This window comes from Schistocerca nitens, chromosome 2, assembly GCF_023898315.1.
Source record: "Schistocerca nitens isolate TAMUIC-IGC-003100 chromosome 2, iqSchNite1.1, whole genome shotgun sequence".
In the NCBI taxonomy this organism is placed as follows: Eukaryota; Metazoa; Arthropoda; class Insecta; order Orthoptera; family Acrididae; genus Schistocerca; species Schistocerca nitens.
This window is the reverse complement of record NC_064615.1, coordinates 1,160,066,212-1,160,087,274: the sequence shown is the minus strand read 5'-3', so window position 1 is coordinate 1,160,087,274 and position 21,063 is coordinate 1,160,066,212. Positions and strand designations below refer to the sequence as shown.

General features: G+C 40.8%; 1 protein-coding gene across 1 annotated transcript in view; it reads left to right on the top strand.

Moving 5' to 3' along the window:
• Positions 1-15,784, top strand: part of LOC126235617 (dehydrogenase/reductase SDR family member 11-like) — a 140,463-nt gene extending 124,679 nt beyond the window's left edge. The window contains exons 6-8 of the mRNA XM_049944328.1: positions 3,039-3,164; positions 5,246-5,392; positions 15,644-15,784. Of these exons, the coding sequence (XP_049800285.1) occupies positions 3,039-3,164; positions 5,246-5,392; positions 15,644-15,784 (414 nt within the window). The remainder of the gene's footprint in view (positions 1-3,038; positions 3,165-5,245; positions 5,393-15,643) is intronic.
• The last annotated feature ends 5,279 nt before the right edge of the window (positions 15,785-21,063 follow it).

Here is a 21,063-nt window from a genome sequence, read left to right as displayed (position 1 = left end):
CTGTCTAAAGCCATACAAAGATATTCAAGATCATGCTGTACAGGATTCAAGACGCTGAATTGGCTTCAAGACCATGGTGTATAGGAGAAAGGTATAAATCATCTGCAAACCGGAGAGTTTCAGTGCCGGGTGAAATGATGTTGTCCGTGGTCCGTATCTCGTGTGTACGTTTAAAACATATAAGGGCTGGGCATGGAGCACTGAGGCAGTCCTCTCTAGGTTGTACGAGAAATTTGTTCTGCAGTCAGAGCACTGTGTCTTAGGAAGGTTTGAACACCAAACAAAAACGTCTCTGGAATACACATATCCCTTAATTTTTGTAGTAGAAGTGAATTTTAAACATTGTCGTGAGCACTTTTACGTCGATAAACGCTATTGCAAAAATGTTGCCTAGTGTTGAACGTTCGAAAAATTTCAAATTGTATAATACGAAGAACGCATAGTTCCCGTTACCCTTCGGAAACCCCACCTGGTTTTCTGAAAGCAAATACTTCTATCGCAGCTACATCTCTGAGTGGGTCTTAATAAACTATCGAAGGGTCCTTCTGGCTCAAGACGACGTTGTACTTCCGGCCTTTGCTTCAGGTCACGGAGCTGGAATAATTATTTGAACTGTTCAGTGAGGAGAAGAGTGTCATCCAAATACCGTTCAAAGTTCGTATAAACTTTGTCAATGCACTATTTGGCGAATTACACAGCGAAGGATGGTGAACATGATCCACTACAAGGACAGAGTTCGCCGAGGACTGCAGCATTTTCTTCAGCTCTTTTAGCTGAAAAGGTGATCACAGGATATGGCCAGATTCTACGGCTACTGGTGGAATAACGGGACTGCAGTCGTAAGACAAACATTTGGTCCGGGCTCCATTTGCGATTTCTGAGTTTTCATACTGTATTCAACACATTGGACAGCTTAATAACACTATTCAACGTTTCACAATAACTATTTGTTTCAGATGCTCCTGACTTTTTTTTTATTTTTACAACCTGTAGCATCTGTCTTCCAGCATTGCAGGCTGTCTTTTTAAGATATGGAGATCTTATGTTACTTACGTGCTAACCAACGCTACGCAATCATTTGTGAAGATTCCGTATTCCATGATATCACAGGGGTGTCAGCGTGTAACGAAGAAGCGTAATACGTTGTGAGCCGAAAACGTAGTTTATGAAGTGGCATAGCACCGATGAACAAGTTGTAAAGTGTCTCCATTAACATCAGAAGAGTTTTGGGAATCCCACGTTGTAGTGCTGAAGCACAGGGAAAGTTTTGTGCGCGTTAAATCCTCTGTGAGGTGTAAAATTAGTCGCGCAATATTTCAGTTTCATACAAGTAATGTATCAAAATTTTACTGACTCATAAAATTCTCTTCATAAGAGTGACTCGCCCTACTGTGGCCGGCAAAAGTGGGGAAGTTGCGGAAAAATGCTTCTACCGGAGGACGAAAACGGCGAACACGCTGTTGTTCAAAGGACTCTGGCAGAAAAGTGGAGTACCAGCTGCCTCATCTTACTTTCCTCAGCACCTTCAAAAATTTCCCAAAAATTTTGGCATGCAGGCAAATTCGCGCGCTTTTTTATGCAGAGAGAGAATGTTAAAACAGCAGAGGAAAAGACACAGATATACTGGAAGATAGTAAAAGATGGTTGTGGCATAGAAAGATCGAAGGAGACATAAGGATTGCGACAGAAAGAGAGTGTACAGTGGCATTGTTTCGTAGTTGACAGTGGTAGGAAATGAGTGAAGGAGACTGTGCTAGTGATACAGGAGTAAAGGGAAGGTGCAGTTGAAAGGGAATGACAGCCAGTGATAAAGAGAGACAGCGTCTACGATAGTGACATCGAGGACGAGAGAGATAGTGACAGTGAGAAGACAGCGCCAGTTTGAATGGGTGAATGAAATAGTAGCAGTAAGAGAGAGCAAGAGGGAGACAATGACAGTGAGGGGATACAGTAGTAGTAGGGGTGTGGGTTACTGTGAGGGGAGTTGGTCGGAATGAGAGATGAGTTGCGGGTTAAATAGAGTGCGAATATGTTGGCGTGCAAAAACATTTGGGAAAATTTTAAAGGCGCTGAGGGAACTATAATGAGGCAGCTGGTAGACCATACTTCAGTCAGAGTCATTTCAAAAAGAAGAATATTCGAATTTTGTGCTCCGATAGGGGCTTTTTCTCTGAAACGAATTTACCTATCTTGCGATGTTAGCGTTGAGATCCCCACAGAGCACCAGAGGTTGTTCAACTTTTACCAACAGTGCATTCCACTCCACTTCGCTTCCATTGCTTTACGGGGAGAAACATACCGATAACAGGGAGAATGATACAAAAAGTAATTATATCTGTGCTACTGATATGTACAGTCTTATATTAGGGGAACTGGTCTGTCATTCCGAAAAAGTACCTTCTTCCCACAGCAGGACAGGGATACCGCCTTTCCACTCTGGTCCGCTCGACCTGATAATACAGAACTCTCTAGAAACGATACGTCTCTCTTGTGCCAAAAACGTTTGGGAAACGTAAGCTGCAGATATATTTGGATACGAAATCTCTCGGAAGACTCTCTTGATTTTCTGTGGCTGACCGAACGCTCCACTGAACGATCCCGAAATCCGTGATAGGTGATAGCACATACAATTCCATTTCTTAAATCTCTCATGTGTACCTCTACTTTGGTGGGGAAGAATACCTCGGTTGTTAATGTGATGCTGCTGGTGTTACGCGTGTACTGATAGTGGCTGCCATTCGTCGTGAACGTCGTGAAGGTCACTTGCGTGCCTGCTTCATGACATGTCGTTCTTTCCTGGGGTAGAGGAGGCAGGGGGATAGTCTGTGAGTTTACGGCACTCTTCATGTGATAGTTTGTAGTTTTAGGGTATTTTTCAAACAAATTGAGGAAAGGGTCAAGTCCATGTGAAAGGTAGTCCACAAAAAATTCGTAACTTACTGACTGCTCTGCAGCAAGAGTTAGAGGCGGTGTCATTTTGCTGTCTAAATACATAAACTCTGAATCACACGTGTTCTAATGTTCTTTTGTCTTCGCAGGTGCTTTACAGCATTTTGTGCTGTCTGTGTCTTCCCTGCAGGAAGAAGACACGTGATTTGGGGCAGAAATCAAAGAAAGCACGTTCGACGGAAGTCTATGATTACAGAAATGTGGACATGGAGAAGGTAAGCACTGAGCAAGTCTAAGGTGTATGAAAAATTCCACAATGAAGCCAACGACCAGTTACATTACAGTTAATATAGTCACTGATACAGCACCATACAGAATCTCACTGTATCAGCTTCTGGACTCGGCTAAACTCTCTCAACTACTCGTCATAAACAAGCCATCGCCAAACGACAGCTCCTCCTACAGTGCACACTGACCCCACCGTTTTGTAAGTGCATTTTCAGAGACAGTGAAATAAGTGTGGATCGAGGCAAGTAACCCAATTGCAGCCACACGTCTTCGTATCCATCACCCCCATAACACTAGCCGCTCACTTTCCTATGATCTTCGGATCAGCGTAATAGCTATACCTGCTTACAAAAGGACTCGTTATAACTGGTGACAACGGTAACAACACTAATGGTTGGAATTAAGCTAGTAAACTGAACTGAAGAAAATATTTTGGCTATACACGTACGCATCCCGGACCGACCAAAACTTCCATATGTCACATATTGCCCATATTTTCTACGTTCGCATTTTGTTGTGCATGCGGAGGGAGAGACTAATTATTACAACCATCACACAGTCTGTGTTTATACGATGTCTGTATATTACACTACAATTTCATTCAGTCAAGCATGCAGTCATTAACGGTTTGAGAAAAGAAGACCGCGTACTTACGTTCTTCCTACTAGGAGGCAATTTCTATACATAATGTGGCAATCAGTCGCAACGCTGCGGACAGCAATATCCTGTCTTTAATAAATAGTAAAGTGAAGTACGCATGAAGGCAACCGAAAATTACATTCAGTCGATATTGTTACTGATTTGTGGGTCAAACCGTAAAAACATGCTTGGTAGGATTAAACATCGTTCCTTTTGAGAATATTCAGGAGTAGCAATTGATGAATGGTTCAATTATTTAGGAAAACTTTATATCTTTTAATGGATAACTTCATTTCCATTTGTGGATGTAACCCAGTCATGTCACACAATTGCAGACTACGCGGTATTAAAATAGGTGCACAGTAGATTGTAAAACGTCTACAGTTATTTACGTCATCAATACTCTTCTCAGCGTGCTACTGCGGGGAATGTCACATGTTTCCCATTTCTGACATCATGAACTTAACCATAGCTATATGACAGAGCATTATTTTCATGACGCCATCAATAAGGATATACGTTTAGTGTACACAGATGGTTCAAATGGCTCTGAGAGCTATGGGACTCAACATCTGAGGTCATCAGTCCCCTAGAACATAGAACTACTTAAACCTAACTAACTTAAGGGCATCATACACATCCATGCCCGAGGCAGGATTCGAACCTGCGACCATTGTGGTCGCGCGGTTCCAGACTGAAGCGCCTAGAACCGCTCGGCCACTCCGGCCGGCTGTACACAGATGTGTGTTCCTTAAATGATATTTGATGTAGCACGCTTATTCTGAACCAGAGAGGCTTCCAGTCTTTATGTTCTAAACGAATTTTCAAATTCGTCTCATTCGTCAGTAGCATAGAGATCACAGTGGGACGATGGCAGCAGAATGAATTTGCCTTCTGCGGGCACGCGCTCTATCGACTATACTAACCAAGAACGACACACGACCTGTCCTCACAAGTGTACTTCCACCAGTGCCTCATTTCCCGACTTCCAAACTTCACAGAAAGGCAAAGGTCTCGTACTCGAGTTTCAGTCCGGCATATTCCGGCCTTCATATTTCACTACGTGTTTACTGCATATATCTATCCACATTTGCTTCAGATATTCTAAACCTTCATTGTACATACAATTTTTCTCCTTTAAAGCGCCAGGTTAACTATTACAGGATGCCTTAGCAGTAGCCGTATTACCGTGCCACAGGTTTGTCTAGTGTTTTCCATTACAAACCTCACGTTTTCATTCTTGTAGCTTTTAATTCTCTGCCTTATTTGATGTCTTAATTTATAACCGCCATCTGTAGCACCGTACTTCACATCTCTTAAACGGTACAGTTATGGACTGCATATTTTGTATAAAATCTGTTTCAGTATTGTAAGTCAAGTGTTTAGAATCTTCGCATCTGTTAGAAAAATATGCAACCCACTCTTCCAGGTTTATGGCCGCTTGAAAAAGAGGAGGGTGTCAGAAGTGCCTTCTGTGTTTGAGATATTTCCCTGCCAATGGACCCCAGAATCAGCCAGTCACATCAGGAATGGAGATAATAGTGTGGACTGTACGCTGAAGGGCGGCTATGCAGAGGTAAGTCAATATCAGTACAGCCGTGTGAAGTAAACTCGAAGAAAGGGTAAGAAAGAACGAGAGCGAAGAATGACCAAAGAAAGTATCAAATTCTATGCTTTGCAGAATCTGTTACTCTGCCGGATAACTCTTTCATTTGTACATGAAGGACTAAATAAGAATTGCATTTGATTACAATCCAATATTAGTATCGTACAGTGGTTACAAGAACCTAAGGTAATTCTAAGGTGCAAAGGAGCAATAGTACTTGTGCACTAACCTTCGTCTGTAAAACTGTAAGGGTTTCGGAATGTATCACTCGCCTCACACGCAATAGTGTTCTTCCGCCCTCCACCTTCACCAAATGAAAAACAAAGGTTAACAGTGACTCAGTGCACCAAAATCTGGCAAGAGCTTTCGACGTGCTACCTCAGTCTCCAGTAGGCAAGATACGGCCATAGGGAGTGTTAGTTTGGATACCTGTACATAAAACTAAGCACTTCCGTACATAGGTAGAAGCGTATACCATCAGTTTAAAAAGAAGACGAGAGATGACTTTAATTTGTGTGCAGTAATATCAGGAAGTAGTACGTATCCACTGTAGAAAAATGTACACAAGGGCACAACGATATAACGTATGTTACAGTTCCAGTGCCTGTGACGCTTACCAGGAGCTCATGCAGGAGAAAGTTTAGAAACTTGAAGAATAGTTGATAAGAACATAAATAACCGGAACAGAGAACACAGACGTGTTAGAGAAGGTACTAGAGCGTGGGGATTCTTAAACAAAAGATAACAGTGCTGTCGTAGAGACCCCATGTAATGTTCCAGAATCGAAATTCGAGGTTGATTAGGCAGTGTCAAGGAACACAAAACATAAATTCAAATGACGATGGTAAGAATAATCTAAGAAAAACTAGTGTGATAACTAAGATAAATATAAACATTAATTTACATTTTCGTTAGTAAGCACTCTCACTTGCAATTCCCTGCGTATTTAATTGTGTACTGGCACTTCAAATTTATTTGATGTTGTGTCATACGTTAACTGTTTGTTGATGCCTTAGCACTAGTAGCAACAAACTACACATAATTTACTAAGTGTGCTCCATAACTATCTTCCTTTGTCTTTTCCCCTTGTATCTCTTAGTTCTCTACCTTATTCGCTATCTTAACTTTCAGCACACATCAATAACAACGTACCAAAATTCTTTTAAAACTACAATTATAGGCTACTTATTGAATATATAGTCTGTTTAATTATTACAATTAAGATATCTAAACCTTTATATCTGCTGTATACATGACGTCTTGTCTAAATTAGTGATGGTAAAAATAAAACTCCCCCAAGTTCGTATATTTGGGCGCTTCAAGGTGATAAATGTGGACGAAGAAATTCCTCCGTCTGTTTCCCACGATTTCAAGCTTCCTGTAGAACCTCGCAACCGCCGGAAGAGACGAGAGAAGAAACAGGAGAATCCCATTGATGTAAGTCAATATTATTCCTACCATGATAAATAAGCAGGAGGGAACGGCCAGACAGCGTGAGAGGGAAGAATGCACAGATAGTATTTCAGATGGTATGCACTGCGGAATCCGCCACTCTGCCAGGTAATACACTGAAAAGCCAAAGAAATTGGCACACCTGCCTGATGTCATGTAGGGCCCCTGCAAAGCACCCAGAGTACCGCAACACAACGTGGCACGGACTCGACTGACGACTGACGTAGTGTTGGAGGGAACTGACAGCATGAATCGTGCAGGCCTGTATATAAATCCGTAAGAGTTCGAGGGGATGGATATCTCTTCTGAACAAGACATTGTAAGTCTCAATAATGATCATGTCTGTCTCCAGCTGCACACGCCTCACACCATTACTGAGCCTCCACCAGTCCCCTGCTGACATGCAGGGTCCATGGATTCATGAGGTTGTCACCATACCCGTACACGTCCAACCGCCCAATACAGTTTAAATATAGGGACTCGTCCTTCCAGGAAATATGTTTCCACTCATCGACAGTCCAATCTCGGTGTTGACGCGCCCAGGTGAGGCTTAAAGCTTTCTGTAGTGCACTCACGAAGGATATACAAGGGGCCTTCGGCTCCGAAAGCCCATATCGATGATGTTTCGTTGAACCGTTCGCACTCTGACACTTGTTGATGGCTCAGCATTGAAATCTTCATTAATTTGCGGAGAAGTTGCTCTTCTGTCACGTTGGACGATTCTCTTCATTCGTTGTTGTTCTCGTTCTTGCAGGATGTTTTCCCGGCCACATCCATATCTGGGATTTGATATTTTACCGGACTTCTGATATTCACGGTACACTCATGAAATGATCGTACGAGAAAAAAAAAAGATGCCATGTCCCATCACTCGTTTGCCGGATATAACATCACATTCAAACTAAGTTAAACCTTCATAACCTTCCGTGGTAGCAGCAGTAACCAATCTAACAACTGCGCCAGTCAGTTATTGTCTTATACAGGCGTTGCGGACCCCAGCGGTGTATTCTGCCTGTTTACATATCTCTGTATTTCAAAACTCATGCCTATAGCACTTTCTTTGGTGCTTCAGTGTATTATTGGGAATCGCTCAAGCTCCATACGTGCTTTCAGAGCATGAGAGACCGCAGCTGACACTCAGATTTACAAGAAGAGCAGAGAGAGATATTCACTCTACTATAGACCAATAATATTATCCTCAACTTGTTACAAGTCCCTAAGGTAAAACTAAGGTTGCATGCAAGAATAAAAATTTTGAAAGGAATGCTAGGCTATGAAACTGAAGAAGAAGGAAGATGAAGAACAATATACATAGGGAGACGTGGCTTTAGTATAATTGGTGTAAATTAATCAAAGAATACGATATTAATATGTTCGGAGGAATTATGCATCATCTTATAATATAGCAGGACAGTGTGAAAGGAGTATGAATTTAAAATATGTAAAAAACAATATATCGAGACACTGATAAACATATAGTAAATAACTCTACATGAAGTATTGTTAATCAGGCGCAGTATTTCAATCTGGCGAAAGATACAGAGTAGCAATATCAAAATATATTTATATTTTCGTTAGTAATCTTCCTTTTTTAAATCTACCGGCACAGTTACTGTAAGATCGCAAGTAGTAACCACCAAAAACCATCGAAGACGTTACATATCATACGGTTATAAAAGGATGCGTCCTGTTTTTAGATCATCATAGTCTTTCTTGGTTTCACTCTTTTGCATGGTCTAATCATTTTACGTCATGACACGCCCTATCCCACTGTATACGCGATGGTCTGATTCTTTTTTTCTAACGTGCCCATATCTTCGCAATTTTAACATACATTAAAAACACTGTATTTGTTTATTACAGCCTACAGTTAAGCCTTAGTTATTTAATATTTAATCCATTTATGAATGCTGTGACAGACGTCTAAAGATTTCTGTCCTTTAGACACATGCTATTCTAGCTCAGTCACTAATGATAAACCTCCCACAGGTCAATTTTACTTGGGACTTCGGTGAGGAAGAGATGGCTGAAGAGATTCCACGTTTTGAGAGCGAAACTTCCGAACTGAGTCCTCAACCTGAAATTTTACCGCAGAAACCAGAGTTCCGTACTGAGGTAAGTCAGTAGCATTACTACCATGAATAGTTAGTAGGAAGAAATGGCCTGACAGGGTTACAGCGGAGAAAATCCAATTACACGTCTGACTGCATTCATTGCAGAATCACCCTCTCTGCGAAATTTGTTTATTTATTTGGAATGCCTCACGCTCCAGACATTCCTACATGACAGTAAAATGCAGTCGAAAATCAAGTTTACATGAAGGACTGTACAAAGGATTCATTTTATTATAATTCAGTAAAACTAAAGTCCATTGGTTACAAGCTGTTAAGGTAAACTTCAGATCGAACTCAATACTACTGTTGAGATACAGTAAGCTTCAGTTGTAAAATTTCCATGAGTTCGGAATGCCACTAGCGTGACTCATGTCGGTGTAAAGGGAGTTGGGATGCACCGATTATAGACGACAGCCTTGTAGAGTCGCAGCTGGTAGAGCTCTACTGCTGGCCAGACTCTCATCTGTCCATCGGTGTCGTAAGCTCGAGGCAAACGTGTAGGATTAGAAGCTGGTTTTCAGTTTGCGACGATCGCGTTATACACGCAGTGCGATTTGGAATTGTGGGCCGAGCGAGATTGAAATCGGTTGCCTCATTATTAACGCAACTACGACGAGGATAGTGTTGAGCGATTTATGGAAACGTGGAGTACATAAATCCGCGTGGCAAAAGTGAAATTATCACAGAACATACTTCTTGCGGAAATAAATCCTTGTTTACCTTGTGTCTTTAAGAAAGATATAATTCTTTACTGAAGCATACGACCGTATCAAAGCTGGACTGTTCTGATTCTTGCCACTAAGCTTAGGTTGACCAGTGGTTGCCAGTAGATTGCGTCCTCAGCCATTTTGTGGGAGAAACAGACGAGGTCGGCTACAGGCCTCACTGTACTGTAAATGTAGACCGCAGTTGCACAACTTGTCTCATCAACACACACTAAACAGAGGTATCATTGCGAAGACGTATCAATAGTAAACGTAAAAGCTACGATGCAGTTCTGTAATTGTGTGACATTAGGCAGACCTATTAGTTGAAATGATGTCTCGGATCCGACATCCAGATGTCAGGAGATTTGAAACCAAGAGCTGGAAATAAATGACTATGAACGCCACTAATTAACATGTTGCTTGGCAGTAGGGGATAGATAAAGAAGACAGAAGGAATCACAACATCTCAATGATTGTAGCCGACTAGATGGTGAACATATGGAATATTCTATAACATCCACAAAGGCGCTCTACTGGGACTCTTTTATCTACCTTCCAACATAGTTCACACCTAATTGCTCCAGCTAAACTTTAGTGGCGTCTGTTTTGTCTTATTGTGATACTGCCAACGGTTATTCTAATGCTGAAGCTCACGTGATCTTTTAATTACGTTCTTGATGAAAACTATCTGGATAAGTAGGCTGTAAGAGTATAAAAATTGTAAGAGCATACGAGCAGTTGGCAGAGACCACATGGAATCAACGGCACAAGCCGTAAGGAAAGGGCGAATGAAGGGTGGCCGAGGCATTTTCGGTACAGGTTCTGACAGACGTACCACGAGAACTGAAACAGTGACATCCCATCTGTTCGTCCACACCGGTATCTATCGGATTTGATGCCGAAGTTATAGATAATTACTATAGTATTACGACGTCTTTGTTGAATAGCAATTCATAAAAACTAATATGACAAGAATTTTCATTTGTACAGTCAGTAGTCGGCTGCCTTCGAGGCTACATTATTTAAATGAAACAGTGTTTTGGATCACCTTCCGCCACAGGCTGAGCAACATCTTATGAGGCAAACTCTATATCTACATATATACTCCGCTCGCCACCATGCGGTGTGTGGCGGAGGGCACTACTCGCGCTATAGTCATATTTACCCCCCACCATCACACACACACACACACACACACACACTTTTCCACTCGCGAATCGCACGAGGGAAAATCGATTGTCTGAACGCCTCAGTACGAGCTGTAAATTCCCTTATCTTTGAATGGTGATCATTGCGGAATTTGAAAGTTGGTCGTAATAATATATGCTCTACATCCTCGGCGAAGATAGGATTTTTGGAATTTAGTGAGCAGCCCCTTCCGTTTAGCTCGTCGTCTATATGCAAGTGTTTCCCACTTCAAACGTCATAACCATGTAATCAGAAGACAACGAATGTGCGAAATACGACTTTCATAGTAGTATTTACCAAAAGACTGCACTTATTAGTCACAAAAGAGGATTACCTCTGACCAATTTTTACTTCAGGTACTTAATCAGAGTAAATGAATAATTTAGTAGGAAATGGAAATTTGTGCAAACTGTGTTACGGGTTCCGCTGGTCCTGTTATAAAACATAGTCGAGATGCATCGAATGGAAAAGAACACATGCTCTTTCCCCCATCATCCTTTCCCATATCTAGACAAAGTTTTCTAATGACCTCGTCAACAATGGTACGTTACGTCTCAATCAGCATACTCCCGTCATTGCGGCTGCCAATGCACGTACTTTCTACATGTTATGTTGCCTCGCCACAGCTGTGCTGTTAGGGATACGTCGGATAATATCTTTTTGTAATTTACTACTGTGTGGTTGATGGTGTTGCACTGGTTATCTGCAATCCTAAGGAAGTCGAATATTTTATTGAATGACACGAGCTGGGACAGATTCTATACGGCTAAAAACGCTCCTCGCACTTATTAGCTGGGATGATTTGAGCGAAGAGAGTGACACACATAAATGCACGCAAAATAGTTCCACGTGATAACACAGTAGTAATTCTAGATATAAAAGTGTTACCACTGCATGAATACAAATATGTGATATGTAACGAAACAGAAAACATTAATGAGAAATATATTACTCAACAAGACGATTACTAGTAATGCATTAGGAAGTAATTCTATTTATTGGAGGTTAAAAATATGAAATCATACGTATAACAGACATCAGTTAAGTAGAAGAACAACATCTGTTGGGGGGAAGCGGATGTAACTTTATTGGAGTGAATTAAAACATAAATCTTTAACAACATCATCGCAATCATACAAGTTCTGGTATATGACAGATGAACGTGAAAGACGTGTGAACGTTTTATACTTGACTAAACACTTTTATTGTAAATGAAATTAATTATCTGGACAACTGAGAAATATGCTTCCTTTTAACTCCAACGATATCATGATTATTGGATGTATTACTTAACTTTATACATGATTCAGAGTAGTAATAAAAGACATATATATCGACATTTTCTTTAGCTAGCTCTCTTCTTTAGAGTTGAGTGCATGTTTTGCTACGTAGTTGCTGTACGTCTTTATGTGTCCTATTGTAAGAAGTAAACAAAAACCATCACAAACATTACATGCCATGTAGATCACAGAGAATGTCTGAAGTTTTTAGATCATCTTTCTCTTAGCAAATTTCATTCTTCTGCGTGATCACTTTGTATTATGGATTGCACGAAGCACTGCATGGGCAATAACCTGCTTCTTATGTTCGAACCTGAACGTATCTTAACAATTCTTACTTTCAAGCGCCCGATTAATTATTCCTCCTTGCCTTACCAGTATTCACGTTAGCCTTTCTCATCAGTCTGGCCCATAAAAGTGTTCCCCCTCCATTACATTCCTGTACCTGTCACTTCTCTACCTCTATCTTACTTCTTAACAGGCATCTGTAGCACTGTTCTTCAGCTTTATTACAACCTACACATAGAGATCTCGTATAACCCATTTCAGAAAGTTAAGTCAGTGTGTAAGGTTCTCTGTAGGTTAGACGCTTGCCTTTACAGCTGAGTCAGTGATGATGAAGTCAAACCATCCACAGGTCCGCGTCATTGGGCGTTTCGACGTGACCAATGTGCTAGAAGATATTCCACCGCTCGAAGACAACGCCTCTAAACTGACTGTGAACGCCGAGACTATATGCAAGAAAGCAGAGGTGGAATTCGTTGATCTTCCGAAGGAGGATCCCGCTGAGGTAAGTTAGTGTTATTAGTACAATGAAGAGCTAGGAGGAGTAAATGGCCACTCAGTTTGGAGCAACGAAATGACAAATACATCTCAGTCTGTCTGTATTGCAGAAACAGCCACCCTGCCGGACGATAATTTTCGCGAACCTCTCACAATCCGGTTACCTTTCACGAATGTAAAATGTAGTCGACTGTCTCGTTTACATGAAGGACTAAACGAGAGATTCACTATATTACAATCCTATCATACACTCTAAAGCAAAAGAACGACGCACCACAAACGAATTATCAGAATGGGAAGGATATCGGTAGACGTGATGTACAGGTACAGACAAACAAATGACTATGCTTTCAAAAAAGTTGGATGATCTTAACAAACTGAGCAAGTGAGAAACGCGTTGGTACACCTCTGGACCTTCTCCAAGCAGTTGGTGGCCTTGGCACTGATTGACATCATTGTTGGATGTCCTCCTGAGATATCCTGCCACATTCTGTCCAGTTGGCGCGTTAGCAGCTCAAAATCCTCAGTTGGTTGAAGGTTCCCTTCCACAATGCTGCAGACGTTTTCAATTGAGAAGAGATCCGGCGACTTTTCTGGTCAAGTTAAGGTTTGGCAAGAACGAAGACAATCAGCAGAAACTCTCGTCCTGTGCGGAAAAGCATTATCTTGGTGGAATTTAATCCGAGGATGGTTTGTCATAAAGGGCAATAAAACGGAGTGCAGAATACGTTCGACGCACCACTGTGCTGTAAGATTGCCACGGATGACAACCAACCGAGTCCTGCTATGAAAGGAAAAGGCGCACAAAGCATTATTTCTGGTTGTCGGTCCATACGTCGGGCGCCATTCAAATTGGTATCTCACCGATGTCTGGGGCGTATATATGCGTTTTCAGCTAAGTATCTCTTTGACACGAATAGAATTGTCTTCAGCGAAGAAGCTCTCTTCGAGTTGAGCACCGGTGACCAAAGAAGACGTGTCTCAGGAAGCCCCTGGCTGCCGCCCTCCATACGGTCTGACAGCCAGGAGTGACGGTCTGGGGCGCCATTATTTTTCACAACTGGAACTACTTGGATTACATTCGCGGCACCTTTACAGCACAGCTGTACGTTGACGATATTCCACGCAACGCTCTGTTGCTATCAAGGGCTTATATTTCAGCAAGACGAGAGTTTATACTGCCTCCCTTCTTGCTTTGCAGATTCCACCATGGCCGTCAAGTTCGTCGGATCTCTCACCAATTCAGAACGTTCGTAGTGTTATGCGTGTTGTCCTCCGTCCAGTTCGAGATTTTGATGCAGTAAACACTCCTATTGGCAGAATATGCCACGATGCCGGGAGCACATCCATTAACTGCAATAATCCGTGCCACGTCGAAAAACTGCTGGTATAAAGCCCAGAGGAGGAACAGCGCATCGTTGACTCCCTCAATTTGTGAAGCCCTTTCTCTTACATAAATAATTCAGTTTAACTGAACCTGTAGTAATTTGTTTGTCTATATATGTAGATCACTTGGTTATTTAGAGTGTACTCACGTCCTTCAATTACTAGACACTAAACTGAATCCAAGGTCTACCGCGATGGTATCACTAGAGATTATAAGCTTCCACTGCAAAATTGTCTCGGGTTCGGTATGGTTACATGGCACCCTGCAACGACTTGAGTCGTGCCAGTTGTAGACCATAGTTCTTGAGAGTCACAACTGACAGTATGTCACTGCTGGCTGGAGTCACCTCCTTCCGTCTACATGGCAGGTTCGAGGTAGTGGTGTAAGATAAGCAGTTAACTTTTATTCCGCGACAAAGACGTTATTTACGTAGCGTGATTTCTGATTGGGAAATGACGAATACTCAAATCGATTGACTCACTTTCAACGCATCTATGACGATCAATGTTTTACGTAATTTTTGGAAATGTGAACAATCTAAATCTGGATAGTCGGTGAACATTTAAAAGGGCACGTACTGATTTCCAGTATTGTGTCTTAGCGAACTCACAACTTCTACACATCGTAGTTTTTCTTTGGAATACCGTCTCTATCTGGTTTGTTTCTTCCGGAGATGTAAGACTTCGCCGAAGTCGACTCCTTCAGAGATGAACTGTTCCACTAGTTTCAAGTGATCTCAAGTACCTCTTGCTTCAACGAGATTGCATCCTTAGCTATTTGCTGGAAAAAACAGAGGAAATTACCTACCTGCTGGACAGTAATGTAAACATTGACCGCAGTAGCATCGGTTCGTCTGCTCGATTTCGCACCAAACAAAAATATTAAAGCGAAGACGTATCATTATCAAAGGAAAAGACTGCGATGTACTCACATGTCTAAACGACGTAAGAAAACCTATTACCTGAACTGTGCGCCATAGTAGGGTATGCTAGTGTAATAGGAAATGAAACCGGGAGGCAGAATGAGATGTCGCCTGAATACCACAGATGAACATGTTATGAAGTATAATATCATCGATATAGCAGTGAAAAACAATTACATTACTACAGTGAGTGATACCCACGAGAATTTGACGTCCCATGTAACGCAGCTTTTAGGAACCGACGGAATTATGACATTAAGGCAGTAAGTTTGATAACGAGGACTTTCGTTTCATCCAAAGTTACATCTAAGGACATGTCGGGAACAGATGTAAGATTCATTGAAATATTTATGACGAACAATGATACTGAGCCTTTCTGCTGTGACAGAGTGATAATTCACTGAATGTTACACCAAAGAATGAGGATAACCTAACACACAAAATAACGGTGAACGTTTCATCATGTGATATGACAATAATAATGAACAACGACGAGTTTAAAGGAGAACGGTATGATGAAGTGTGTTGAATGTCAGGAGATTAATAAAGCTACTGCATGTGAAGGTACAAGGACAACTCCTATGTCACGTAAGTTCGGTCGCCACTGCTACCAGAATATACCATGACAGAATATTTTTCGTGTAAGGGTACGTCTGTTTAGCCTCATCCACTATTTTGCTGTGAATAGCATGAGTACAGATATAACCCTTGGTACGCACGGAACAGGCAACTATTCGAATATCAACCCGGGGCACAACCGTTGCTCTTGTTGTCTCCTGTCTGAAGAATTTCATTATGCAGCTCGCCACAGTAGTCCATCGAGTGAGAGCCTCTTGGTTTCTTCATAACTATGGCAAGCGTGATTCATGAGTCCACTTTACATGTTCAATTCTTCATCTATCAGCATAATTTTACAAACATCCCACGTTCCACGACCACACACATTCCCTCAGACCTTTTTCACCAACCTGATAACCCCCTCAGGCTTTATGATGCATCCTATCAACAGATTCCATCTTTTATTCACTCTCTGTCATAAAAATATATTTCTCCCCAGCTCGATTGAGTTGCCACATGTAAGGCACGCCCTAGGTCCACTTCGTCTTCAGAACTCTCATGGAACACTCCCCTTAAAAACCATCTGCTCTTTTCTGCCCTGAACTGCTTACAGTTCACGTTTCATTCATGTACAAGGCTAGAATACAGACAAATACCTTCAGAAAAGACCATGTGACATTGTAATTTGTCTTCTATGTTAAAAAATTTGGCTATAAGCGTTCTCAGTTTTCATCTTCTGCACTTCAGCATCCATCTGAAATTTTTCCACCCAAGTAGCGAAACTCATTTGATACTTTCAATGTCATTTCCTAATCCATTTCCCTCCGTAGCTCACAATTTCGATTTTATTCTACTGCATTTTACTACCTTACTTTCACTTTTTTAACGTTCGACTAACAACATATTTTCAATAGGTTATGTTACCCATTTCGTTCAGCTGATAATTCAAGTAAAGTACCGTCTCTGATATAATTCCACTGTCATCGACTAAACTAAAGTTATATTTCTTTTCTTCCAGAACTAAAATATTCATTCCAAGTTTCGGTTTCCTGTCCGTATTGCTTGCTGAATGTCCATACTGAATAACATGTGGAATAGGCTAAAAGCCTGTCTAATTCGTGACTCGCATTTCATCCTTGTTACCTTCAGAAGTGCAGCAGGTATGAACGTCGGTTTGCTTTGCTTCAGTGTATCTCCCAAGTCGTAGAATTGAGTCAGTAATGGTTCGTGCATCTCTACATCCCTCTTGAACCTAAATTCATATTTTGCCAGTCTAATGATAATTTCGTGTTAGTTCTTTTCCAATCAATCCATTAACATTCACACTCCTTTGGAATTTTCCCACTTTCGAAGTGGGATCATTACATGTGTTTGAAGACTGAGAGTATGTATCCAACCTTTCACGTGTTATATGCCTGGTGAACTCTTTTTTTCTTGCTTCTCACTATGATCCCAATAACAGTAAAGAAGTTTTGTCCACTCGAGATGTCCTTCTTCGACATATGTCTTTCAGTGGTCTGTGAAATTCGTTTCATAGTATAATGTGCTCCTTCTTACCTTCGTCTAATTTCTCTTTCCTTTCGATAATAATTACTTCAAGCTGGTGCTCTTTGTTGAACCTGTCCGTGCACTGTATCCCAGTTGCAGTTTTTCCTTTCTTGCTTCATACTGTCTTGCAATCTGAGCCCTAGGTATTGATTTATGTGATTGAGTTTTTCCCAAAGTTTTCTTAAATTTTCCTGTGTCTATTATTCTCACTGTCAAGTTTAGAGTTTCTTCTCCATTATTTTTAAATTTGTGTATTCACATCTGCTGGCTTAATTTTCTGTATTTAGGTACTTTCTTCTTTCGTGAATAAAATTCATTACTGATGAGTTGTCTTTTCCTCCATTTGATCCTATGCATCTTTCATTATCACATCTCTTGAAACCAACCGTTCGTCATCTTTTGCAATACATATCCCTTTCTGAATCAGCGGTTGCCTAAACCTCCCTTTGAAACACTCGAAAGTCTTCTTAAGTCTTCTGGTATCTCCAGGTTTCCAAAAGATACATAGCTTCCTTTCACTTAAAAAAAAAAAAAATTAAACTGATTTCTGTGCACATTTTTCCAGGCACCTTTCTTTACAATTACTTGCCCACAGCTCATGGTGCTCTGTTTTATTTTATATTGTCTTGCTCTCGAATTCCTGCCTTCAATTACTTGTTTTCTCCTTACATGCAAGGAATATGTTTTTCTATTTATACTTTATTTATTTCCACCTTATAATCATGTACAAGCTAGCAGCCTATGGTACTAACCTAATGTAAGTGTAGTACTGATGTTTATCTGGCTACTCATGTTCATCTGGCTAATAAGTTGTTCGGCCGCATTCCTATTTTCTTGTTCGTAAAAAAATCATGTCCTGAGAAATTTCCTTTTGCTTTCAGCTGTAGGAAGTACCCACACAACAAACCCCACCTCACTGACCTAATTAGCTCCCTTTAGCAGGAATACGTGTATCAGAGGGAAGTGCCTAATCAGGACGCCAACGAGCACCTTACTTCGTCCCGCTGGCTGTAATGAGGCACGCCTCAGCCAGGTAGCAGGCTTCACCAGTGAGGCAGCTGCATACACTGACACTTTACACTATACGCCGGCAGGCAATGAGTTGTCTTTTCGTTTGCGATTCCATCATTTCATTGCAACAGATTCCCTCATACCCTGACGCCCAGCACAATATCACATATTTCCGTATTTACTTTAAGTGATGTTGGGTGTCCAGAAACCGCAAAATGCACTGAATAAGCAAATGTGCACTAGGGGAAGGAGAGGAAATGGGTAATTTTGGAGGACTCGTAACAGCTGAAATCAAACGATGCTTATAACTGACATACAGATCTTCATTGAAGAAAAGTAAACCACCGAGTTGGGTAATTCCCAGTTACAAGACTGCTCGCAAGCAGTGTAACTATCCGTTTTATATTAACACCAACAAATTCAGAACAGATAATTCGATAACAGTAACAACACCCACATCAGACTGACTTACAAGCAAGGAATTACATTGAAAGACAACTCAATTAATAACCTGCCAGAAATCGTATCAGTGTGTATCTAGTTAAAGTCCCGTTGCTAATAGAGAGATCTTCAGCGGTATCCCATTGAACATTGTGCGATAGACGAAGACTCTTGTTTGTAATCAATTTACTTCTCTTTTATATTTTTTAACGGTTAGCAGCCGTACGGTATTCTCTGAAGGCTGGACTTCTTAGTGTCATTTTAGCGCTTCTCTGACGTTAACAGGACGTTGTGCTCCTTTCCTGGATTTGATTATACTCTGCAGCTACAACTCGAAATCTTCTATCATTGCTCATGGAACTCGTACATGAGGCCATCTTTGGCGATTGAATGTGCTCGTATATTATAAATGTTGTGAGGTTGGTCTAAGATTTTCAATTTTCTCAAGCAGTTTAATGCTGTTTTGTTCAACCAACTAGCCTATCATGAATGACTTCATTAAGTTCATTATGTAAGTCTCTGGCTCTAGACCATCGGAGTTCTTTGAAAATGAGTCTCAAGCATCTCTTTCATATGATTTTAAAAAAATTTATATTTGTCTGGTGTACTGTGCCTCAAAACGAACTTCTGTATGTCATGGCCTTAATCGTAAGTGCCTTATAACGTCTAATTTTTATATTGACGATCACGTTTTCGCTGTCTAGTAAGTCATGTAGGGCATCAATTAGTCTGATCGTCTTCCCTTTCTTAACTTGTATGTGTAAGTTGAATATAAATTTATTGTCTAATAATACACCTGGGTATTTGACGTGGTTGGTCCCCTGTATCTTTGTGTTATTGATTTTCAGTCGGTCCCTCAGGTCTGGTCTTCTAGTGGAGAACAGGACTAAGCGTTTCTTATCAGCACTTAGACGCTCCATGTTATATTTTGTCCGCTGCTCTGTGACAGTCAGATGCCTCTAAAGGCGGCCTATGGCTGCATTCACACTGCCTCAACATCGTTTGCTAAATACCCCAATTACAAGTTTATAAATTGTAACAGACCGGAGACGACATGTAAAAGTGTATTATTTATTAGCTATCAGCTGTTATGAATATCGTTAAAGCTTCTTTTTATTTCTCCTCTTCTTTGCAATACACGCGTAATAACAAGAATGGTATTCCATATTAACTGTTTGTTCGTCACAGTGTCTGGTTATACTTTGCTACTATTATTTTATTACGTAAGTCATAGGTGAAGACTGATTTTGTCACAACTATAGCTATGCTGTTTGCCTGGGTGGACGCTGCTGATAATGAAAAACCTCGTAAGGAAGTGGAGGAAGGGGCAGCCGAGGATCTCAGCAGCCATGCTTCGGTTGCTGCTTCCAGCAACTGAAGAAAAGATTTATTTGTTCCTATAGTTCTTGTTTGTTTCGAGTTTTTTGTTCTCTTCGAGTTATTTGTTCAGTTTTGTTCTTTGTTCTTGTGTTCGAGTTTTATTTTTGTTGAGTTTTGAATTTTCATTACCAATCTTTTTCTCATTTATATACAAAAAATAAATCTTTTGTTTTTCGTCAACTGTTGTCTAGTTCATTAAGTGTGTTGCTGTAAAATGAGAGTTCACGAACATAGTCTCTAAGAAGTTCATTTTCTTGTATTTAATAGCAAGCAATAGTAGACGCTTTACATTCTGGAAACTAATCAAAGATAGCTGTTTAAAATAAAACAACACAGCCTGCTGTCAACCGAATGCCGAACACGTAAGCCCTTCGTCCACAGCACCAAATACATTGTCACCTCACGGCTGGGCCATTTTATGTAGTCTTATAGACGTGGGTATAGTACACTTCTCATTTCGTACACAGCCAGATGCCATTCACAGAAATAATATATATATAGATATATGTATCCTTGTTGCCACAGGATACATTACTTGTAATTGATCACCATATGCAGCTGTATTACCACCAACCACTACGATGTGCGTTCAAGACAGTCTAAGACACTTGAAAACCTGAGTACAGTGCCTAAAATAGGGTAAACATGTACCTCCGACAGTGGCGCATATTTTAGCTTAGTATACTATACCACATTCACTTCACAATGACACACTTCATAAGATGCTGAGAAGCTCAATTTAATTTTATAATTTTTAGAGTGGGTTCGATAAGTGTGTGTAATGAGATGTAGTGCCATATCTCCAATGACTGTGGTTAAATCATGGCCTGGAAATTTGTCCACACTTGTGAACAACTTATATGGGGGTAT